A 10,171-nucleotide genomic window follows, 5' to 3' on the forward strand; every position below is an offset into this window, starting at 1 on the left:
GGCCGCGCCGTCCAGGCGCCTGCACCAAGATGGTGCCGGGGAGCTGCGCCGCCATTGGCCAACGTGTCCTTGTGATGCGGCTTCTAGTGGGTTCTATGGGCGGAGCCCGGGCTCCGCGCCTGCGCACTCGCTGCCTGGCGACGCAGTTCGCCTCTTTCGGTGCCGCCGCCGCCGCCATGTCTCGGTACGCTCGCCCGCCCAACAGCTCCCTCTTCGTTAGAAATGTCGGCGATTGCACCAGGTGAGATAGTGTGATGAGAACGCTAAGCAAGGGAAGGCCGGATTCGGGTTTTTTTTTATTGTTTTGGTTGTTGCTCCCTTTACTCGAGCGCGGGGTCTGCCCTCTGCGTGAAGGCCGCGGGCCTCGGCCTCTGTCTCTGACAGACAGCCCACCAGCCCCGAGTGATATAGGGAGAGGGAGCCCGCGGCGACTTCGACCTGCCGGGCTCTCTGATTTCTCCTACCTTCGTCGCACTTAGGAAAATTCCGCGAAACTGGCGAATCCGAGAGTGGCTTCTCATCCAGTGACTGCTTAGTCTAGATCTTTCCCGCTTTTGGGATTAGTAACTAGGTCACGGAAGATGCTGAAGATATTCCTTAATGTGGTTTATGTTGGCTTCAACTAACGTGGGACTGTTTAGGCCACACTTTTCTAAAAGCCTTCTGGCTCTACATTTGGGGAATTACAAGTAAAAGGCAAGGAAATTGCAGACGCTTAAATTATAGAAGAAATAGTTAAAGGCGGCAACTTGTATTTTCATAGCGCATTCAATATGCCCTAATAAAGTTGTTTCGTTAATAGGATTACAAATTAAAACTTGACACCGCGCCACATTCAGAGACGTTAGGGCAGATGACCAAAAGCTTGATTAATGAGGTGGATTTTAAGGAGCGTCGTTTTCTTTTAGAAAGCCAAGTGAGACAGGGAGAGAGGAATTCTGGAGTGTAGGAATGAGGGTAGAACATGTCCGCCAATGCTGGAGCAAAATCAGTTGGGGATGGGGAAGAGGCCAAGATTAGAAAAGTGCAGACATCTTGCATGGTTGCGGAGTTAGAAGAGATTGATGGGGGAAGCGGGTGAATCTGGGGAGGAATTCAACGTAATGAGAGTTTTTACAATTGAGCCATTTGTTTAGTGGGAGTTGTCGGTCATCGAGTACAGGTGGCGGGACTTGATGTGGGTTAAGGACACAGCAGAATTTCAGATGATCTAAAATTTGCAGTATGTAGAATGTGGAAGGCCAGCCAGGAGTGTGTTAGAACAGTCAGGTGTACAGGTACCAAAGGAATGGATAAAGGATAGTTTTTGATGAGATATTTTGAAAAGTTATGATTTTTACATTGAACGGTGAATTGCATTTAACCTTGCTCATTTATTGTGTTGTGTGGTGTACTGTGGACAGATTTTTCCATCAAAAGGTTTGTGCTTGGCCTATACATTATAATCCATGCAAAAGTTCCTAAGATCACAGGCTGTGAAAAATTAATCTGGTGTGCTTCATGGGTTTTAAGAATCGTGAGTGCTTGGTTTATGATTTGTTTGTAATGTTCTTGAAAGTAAACAGTTTGTGCTTGAAGTTTTTCCTTTTAGAAATTTAATGCAGTGAGGATCAGTAAATTTGCTGAAGGTATCAACCCATGGAAGGAGGGATGGAATACATTTTTAGGCTTCTGATTAAGGTGTTATTGATTATTAAGATGGGGTTCTAGCATTTGATTATTTTTTAAATGTTGGGTTTTGGATAATGTTGATTCTTTAAGTACAACACAAGGTCTTCTGTTCAGTCACAAAACCGAAGCATACATCACTAATTACTGAGTTAGTAAGAGCCTGTGAAGTTTTCCTTACTTCAGAACTGAGTCATTGAACTTACTTGCACCTAAAGATACGTGACTTTGAATTAATTTGATATGTTAGAAAACACTCTTAAATGCAGTGTGTGTAAATGAATAAACTAGTGCTGTAAAGTTGGCAAGACAGATGGAAAAGTTGTTGAGAGAGAATGGTTATAACCAATGTGCATTCATCTATTAAATAACTTACAATAACTGAGGTTGGTTTGTCTTCTCTCAATTTGTATCAATATTCTATGTATTCCAGTGCATCAAGCCAAATATATCTGAAGTCCAGTGCCAATGAACTTTTTTAATGTCATGTGGAGGTTGTAGAGGACATTACTGAGGCCTCTTCTGGAGTGCTGTCTCCACTTCTGGTCGCCCTGCCACACGAACAATGTTATTAAATTGGAGAGGGTCCAGAAAAGGTTTGCAGGATGTTGGTGGAAATGGAGGGTTTGAGGCTGGGATTTTTTTTTCCCCCCCACTGGAGTTTAAGAGATTGAGGAGTGACCTTCATAAAGATTTATAAAATCATGAGGGGCATAGATACAGTGAATAGCAAGGGCCTTTTTCCTAGATGGGGGAATTCGAACCAGGGGGCACATTTTTAAGATGAGAATGTTTTTAAAAGGACATGAGGGGGGTAACTTTTTTTTTTACTTAGTCGTTCATGTGTGGAATGAACTGCCGGAGGAAGTGGTGGATACAGGTACAGTTACAACATTTAAAAGACATTTAAATGAGTACATGAATAGGGAAGGTTTGGAGGGTTACGGCCCAAATGCAGGCAAGTGGAGCAAGTTTAGTTTAAGCGTGGATTAGTTGGACAGAAGAGTCCATCTCTGTGCTGTATGATTATGACTCTAATTGCACAAGTATTTCAAACAAGGCTTTTAATGTATTTATTTTTCTTGGTGAGGGTTAATGTGATCTTCATTTTAGTTACTTGAAAATGACTTGTTAAATTAGTATTGTTTGCCTGTATGTTACTGAGAGCAAAATGTTCAGTTTAGACTTCTGTTAAGCTATTCCTGTATTTAGCTGACATTTACACATATGCGTTCTCCAGGGCAATCAGTGACGGTGACTGAAGTTGAACCACAGTCTGAAGCATGCCAACTGCTTGCTTGCTGCCCAGCTAATATTTATTGACTAAATGCAGATGTAAAAATTAAACTAGTCTTTGTGATACTGCACTGTGGCAGTTTTTGCACTGTTATTGTGGGAGCCCTTTCACACTTGATTCAACTTGGAAACAGCATAGTACCATACTGAAATATAATGCAATTTATTTCAAAAAATAATTTTAGCCAGAAATGAATTAGTGTTGAATATTGCTCCTAAAAATGTAGGAATGCTTTGTAAAAAAAAAAAAAAAAAATTGGATTATATTGAGTAAAATCATATGGTACGTTCAGAGCAATTTGTACATCTATGTAATCATCTTCACTTAATAACTTGCGTATTTACAATATGCACAAGTATTATATCCCATTTCCAGAGAACCTGACTATTGAGTGAGGAGCAGTGGGTCAGCCTCTAAACAATGCTGAATAGAACCCTGTTATTGTAAAGTGAAGTCTTATTACCAAACCTTTGTGCTACCAAAGGAATACAGTACAGTTTTAGAATGTTAATTTTTTTAACAAAATTTGTAATTTTCTACTTGGAAAATAGGCCTAAGTAAGATGGTAAGCTAATTTATTCTGTTTAATATTCAGTGTCGTTGCTTTTTCTGGTTTGAACTAAATTAGACCAAAGGCTATAATGAAATTAATTAATTGTGAAACTATTTTTTAAAAATTTACAGTAATGAATGATTTGGAGATATTCAAATTTGGGGGCATTCACTTTGAATTAGATGGAGATGGTGCTAAATGCTCCTTAAATCAGGAATGGAAAATTGATCAGGATAAAAATGGATACAGGTCGAAGAGGCCAAGAAATGATATATAGACTTAAAATTAATTAGTTTTATAGCGACTAATCTAATTCAGTTCGATACTTTTAAAGTACACATCAATGATACAAGATGCTAAACTGTGGACAGGCTGGAAATACCAGGAGAGGCAGCAGGAACCGAGTGGCTAGAAAGAGTCAACTGTATGATCTCAACAAAACACTGAAGAGGCAATGTGAGAAACTTGTGTAGTTTATATTGGATGCATCTTCATATTTAGTTCAGAGGCATATGAAGCCATATGTTTTGGTTTATAAACTCATTTTCACCAGAATATTTATTTTGGATAACATTTTTAAATGATTGGAGAGCGTTGAAGAACTGTAAATCTTTGCTAAAATTGAGGCATAACTAAGTTTCCCATTTCTTAAAATGGGATGTGTCTAGCCATTTCGCCCACCTGAGTACCACCAACTTGACTGATCCTATTCCTGACATCCTGTAGACAGTTTACGAGTTGATTTGATGTTCGAGTGCAAAACCTTCTTGGTTATAGAATCTCCTTTTCAGATGGTTTAATGTCGGTAGAGTTTTTGGACTCTTCACATGCACAGTGGGAAATTTGTGTTTCAAATCACCTGTATCGTTTTTATGGTACTTTAGGCCTGAGGATTTACGTCGTGAGTTTGGTCGCTATGGCCCAATAGTAGATGTTTACGTTCCCCTTGACTTCTACACTCGACGTCCAAGAGGATTTGCATATATACAATATCCTTTCTTCAGCAGTTCTCCTAAGCAAGTGAAGCAGACATAACCAAGGTCTTTTCATCATATGATGCATTTGAATGTCAAGTTCAATCTGGTTCATTGTGGCTCTATACTTATAGAAATTGCTGCTTGGGGCCAGTGATGGTATTTAAGATATAACTCCAAGTGTGTTTGTTGCTAAATACAGTCCCCACTTCTTACAGTGGTCACACATTTGCACATAATTTACCTGTTATAGCCACTGAGGATAACAGATAATGATGTCTTATGGTTATAAAGGTCCTTTTTCATTTGCTTGGTGACCATTTTAACTGAACTCTCATTATAGAATTAATAAGGAAAAAGTGTTGAATTTTTTGATTTTAATCTGGTCTATCAGTTTCATTAAAGTATTAATATTGTAACACAGGAGCACCTATCCACTTTAATCCATTATCTGGCTTATGTATTAACAGTTGAATGGTTTAGATCATGATTACTCCCAGACCAATAAGCCTCTCCACCCTCCTCACCTAAGTTCCATGACTAATAACTTCACAGTTCAAATAGCCAAAGTTGTCCTAAACCTAAATCTCTCTGTAGAGAAACTGATTCGAGACTATTGTGGAAATTAATCAATCCTGTTAGTCATGGAATCTGCTTAAGTTAAATTGATGTAATCTACGTTTTATTGAAATAAAGTTCCACAGTGTCACTGTCCCAAAAAAAATCAATACCCTTTACAGTGTTTCTGCATAAAATAAATGGAGCACTTCATGCTGTGACTGACAACTTTAAAATTGACATTGGTGCAACTAAATTTTCATTTCTCGGATAGTTTATGTTGCTACCTGTTTGAAATGTGAATGTTTTAAGCGGTGGGGACTGTACTGGGGACTTGCATGTGAAAATTGTATTTGAATTACAAGCTACAATCTTGCTGGCTAAGATGACAGTTTGTTGAATATTACTGAAAAGATGTGTATAATCAAAGCTTTTCAATTTGTACCCAGTTTGATCAGGACAAATGCAAGATTGGCAAATTTAAAACAACCGCTATTTATACTACAGGAGAAAAGATTGCTGATTGGCTGAGTCATTGCTGTGGAGAAAGCAATGGGAAACTATAGCCCTCCCAAACACTTTGGAAATGCAAAAAAAGGCTATGCCACAGGCTCAACTGGTTATATTAACTTCATTGTTAGTGTGTCTCTTCAGCAATATTCAAAGTCTGTGCTACCAAACAACAATCACATTTGTGGGAAATCTGAAAGCTTTTTGAGAATGGCTAGATTATAGATCATGCTAAAATGTGAAGTAATTTCAGTTTGAAATAGAGCCAAATGAAGCACTATTAGGGCTAAAATACATGACTGTTAGCATGTGAATACCAGCAAAAAAAATTATCACAAATTTGTAGCAATGTAATGCGATATGGCTGCTTAGAATTTGGAAGCTTAGATGTTGTACCACAGTGACGGAGTCTATTCTTTTTCGTGTCCCAATTTACCAGGAGTGAATACCCAAAGCTTAATTGCAAATAAAGTAATTTACTTAAATGTTTGATGTTCCATTGTAATCGCACTCATTTATAACATAGAAGGAAACTATTCATTAGAGTACATATTACAGCCCTTCTCACAACATAACCAACCATTCTGATCCCTTTTGTATCTTTGCACGACCATATCAAATTTGATAATGTTTGTTGCACGTGCGTATGTAACAACATCTAAACTAGTAACTTTTAAAGTAGACATTTTTAAAGAAGAGTAAAGCATCCTCCTTAGCTTGTATCACCACTTTGACCTAGTTTTAAAAAGTGCTTTATGGGAAAAACAAATGCCATCTATTAAGTGGTATCCATGTAAGTTTGTTTTTTGGCTACTTGGTTAAATTCTGAAAAGTGAATTGATTTTGTGCCCTGATATGTCAGATTAACGATCTGAATTTTAGCATTAAATGTTATTTGGTCATGTGAAATTCATGGTATTGTTTGTTCCTAATGTTCAAAATATCCTGCATTAAATATGGCCTGTTACATTTCATCTTGCCACTTAAGCACCCTGAAATGTCTGGAATTTAAATGAAAGATACTTTGTAGAATTCTAATATAATCAGAATGATTGTAGGAAACAGTCAATTTGCAAACAACACCATGATGACTAGACCAAGTTTTTTTTTTTGTTATTTTGAAGGATATAATGGGCCACAATACCAGGGATATCTCCCTGATCATCTTCAAATAGTGCCGTGGGATGTTTTATGTCAGCCTAAGGGGCAGGTAGAGTCTTGATTTAATGTCTCGTCTGTGATATAGCACCTCTGACTGTGTGATACATAGAGTGCTGCACTGTAACATTTTAGATTGTTGTGCTCATTTCCTGGGATAGACAGTGATCCACAATCATCTGACTGTGAGTGCTACAGACTGAACTATAGAGAAAGGTTGTTTGGGCTTCCTCACTTTCTAAAAGTGTTGAGAGTATGGGTCCAAATGTATGGACCTGATGCATCTTGCACTGAGTACCAATGTAAATATCCCTCGACGCAGAAATTACTGGAGAAACTCAGATCTTCAGGGTCACCTAGGCTTGAAACACTAACTGTGCTTTCTGTCCACATGATGCTGCGTGACCTACTGAGTTCTCCAGCAATATCTGATTTTGTTTCAGAATTCCAGCAACCACCGTTCTGTTTGGTATAGATCTCTAAGTCCTTGATGCATACAGCTGACAAGGCCAACATTTATTGTCCATCCTCAATTACCATTGAGTAAGATGATGGTTAAAGGTTTAAGTGGGGAAAAAAGTGAAAGTCAACCACATTGCTTGGGCCTGGCCATCATAACTAGGCCAGACAGGGTAAGGATAGTAGATTTGCTCCCCTGAAGGACATTAAGGCCAAGCAGATTTTTAATGATAATCTGGTTTCATGACCCCTGATTGATTTTAAATTTCTCTACCTGATTTATTGCGATTTGAACTTCAGCTTCTGGAGCATTAATCCTGGCCTCTGGATGTATGTTGAGTAATTTTAACACTATGCTAATATCCCCAGATTCTTGCAGTTAAAAACATTTACAAATTCACTATTGCAAAGGCAAGCTTTTATGGATTTATCAGTTGTCAAGTGAAGAAAGCTGGATTCTGCAGCATAAATATCAGACATGTGACTCTGATTTCTGAATTAAAATAGCTTTACTTTTCTGGCAGTATGAGAAAGCTAGATTTCATTGATGGGCTGTATACTTTCTAAAAGATTAAAAAATGCTGTGATCTTTGCTTGAACAGCATTAATCCTGAAAGTGGCATTGCTTGCTGAATGTTGTATCACAAAATTGATTAGTAGAGTTAGATCTAGTATTCTGTAACAGCCAGCATGAATACATACTGGAAACAGATTTCCTGAGGGAATATTGCACATCAATTACAGAAGCTGTATCAAGGTTGGCAATATTGCACCTTCCATTGATTGGACATTAATATGTCCAGTCAAACAGCAGATTTTCACCATCAGTGACCTAAACTGAGCTGGCTTTAATAAAAGGTACTATGGAAAGTTCATCTGACTTTGTTTAGTACTGCTTAGCTAATAATTTGCTTATAGTATTTTACTAAGATATAAACATTTTAAATTTAGAATGAGCAGAAACTCTGAATATTTTAAATGGGGGTTTAATGGGAATGTCTGAACAGTTAGAACCCAGATTTGCCAGCAGTAATTGTCTAGTCACTGTGGTGTGCAACTTGGCAGCAATATTCCCATGTACCTGTTGTTGTTGCCCTGAGTTGCAGAGATTGTAGATCAGGGAAGATGTTGGCATTAGTCCATGGAGAGTTTCTACAGCACATTGTGTAGATAGTACACACTGCAGCCAATAGTGCAAACAGTGAATGTTCAGGCTAATCAATTAAGTGCCAGTTAAACTGGAAGTTGCCAAGCTTCTTGGCTGTTGCAGTTTAACCCTTTCTAGGCTAGTGGGAGCATTCCATCATGTTGACTCCTACCTTGTGGCGATGATACTTGCTATAATCCCTAGCATCAGACCTGTAGCAATCACAACACTTCTCTGACAGATCACCCTTTGATTTACTCGTATGGTTTGCCTGAGCATGTTGATTCCTAACTGATAATTCAGCAGCATTCAGACCTTTACAGCTTTACTATCTAAGGAATTAAATTTGGAGATGAACATTGCAATGGTGAGGCTTATTTTCTGAATTTCTTTTAAAAACGGTTACATTTTATGTAACAGCTCAATATGGGTACATCTAATACACAACCCTAAGGAACACTTGTGATAATTATCTGAAGCTGCAATGATTGACTTCAAAACAACTGCAATTACTTTCTTTCATGGTAGATATAACATTAGCCTTTGAAGAATTTTCCTGAATCCATTAACTTCAATTTTACTAGGGCAGCTTGGTTCCATGCTTGTTTGATGCTTAGATGCAATGTTAAACTTCAGCTCATGTCCACTTTGGACCAAGGCTGCAATGATGTCTAAGTCAGAAGTCACATTACACCAGGTTATAGTCCAACAGATTTACTTGAAATCACAAGCTTCCAGAATGCTGCTCCTTCGTCAGGACGTTTTTGTTCCTGACACATGAAGGAGCAGCACTATGAAAGCTTGTGATTTCTGACTTTGTCAACCCCAGCCCAGTACCGGTACCTCCACATCATGGCAATGAGGTCTGGAGCTGAACATGCCTAGTGAACCCTAAATTGAGCCTGAGTGAATGTGTTATTGGTGAGCAATTGCCAATTGATAAAGCTGATGGCTCTTTTTGAAGTGGTTGAAAGATTTGCTGCATGTTAAATGGCCGGGTTTACTTGTCCTTTTTATTGTACTGGGTGTTGGGTCTTGAGCAATGGTATTATCTCTACCTCTGTCTGCAAGAGTTTCATTTTCTTTCTGGAACTTTGTACAAAAGTGCCAAAGTAGTCACTAATGGGGATTGTCAATAAAGAGATTTACTTAATTGACTTCAGGCATGAAGGAGTTGTCTTATGGTGAAACGTTGGGCCTGTATTTGTTGGAGTTCAGAAGAGTGAGGTAATGTTATTGAAACATGAGACAACTTAGCTGGGTTAACACTGAGAGGATGCTTCCTCTTCCACAAGAAATTAGAATTGGGGGCATGGCTTAAATGGAAGAGGTCTCCCATTTAAGGCAGAGATGAGAATTTTTTCCTGCTGGGTCTATGAAAATAAAATCTCTTCCCCAGTGAGTTGTGGTGGGATCATCAAATACTTTTAAGTTATGGGTAGCTAGGTTCTTGATTTATTGCTGCATTCACTGGGGCCTAGGCAGGAATATGCCGTTAAAGCCACAATCAGTCTAATCATGATCTTCTCAAACAGTGGAGCAAACTTGAGGGCCAAATGGCCTATTCTTGCTGAATTCTTAAGTGACATTCTAAAATCAGTTGTGGATAATCAGCGACTGTTTTGGATTGCAGCTACTGGTCTGAATTTGATAATTGCAACTGTTCCCAGTGCCTGACGAAACCTCTACGTCGTCCAGAAGCAAGCTGTCATCATTTCTATGGCTTTGGTTAATATACAACAGTAGTATTGCGTCACGCAGAAGCAAGCTGTCACCATTTCTGAGATAGCAGGAACTGCAGATGCTGGCGAATCTGAGATAACAAGGTGTAGAGCTGGATGAACACA

The 10,171-nt window shown here is 38.7% G+C and overlaps 1 protein-coding gene across 1 annotated transcript in view; it reads left to right on the top strand.

The window, feature by feature from the left end:
• The first annotated feature begins 128 nt into the window (after positions 1-128).
• The window catches only part of LOC125481450 (serine/arginine-rich splicing factor 10-like), a 16,812-nt gene continuing 6,769 nt past the window's right edge, over positions 129-10,171 (top strand). Inside the window, exons 1-2 of the mRNA XM_048593000.1 lie at positions 129-241; positions 4,403-4,550. Coding sequence (XP_048448957.1) covers positions 177-241; positions 4,403-4,550 — 213 coding nt within the window. The 5' untranslated portion in view covers positions 129-176. The remainder of the gene's footprint in view (positions 242-4,402; positions 4,551-10,171) is intronic.

This window comes from Rhincodon typus, unplaced genomic scaffold (genome assembly GCF_021869965.1).
Source record: "Rhincodon typus isolate 14 unplaced genomic scaffold, sRhiTyp1.1 hic_rhity00002199, whole genome shotgun sequence".
Lineage (NCBI taxonomy): Eukaryota > Metazoa > Chordata > Chondrichthyes > Orectolobiformes > Rhincodontidae > Rhincodon > Rhincodon typus.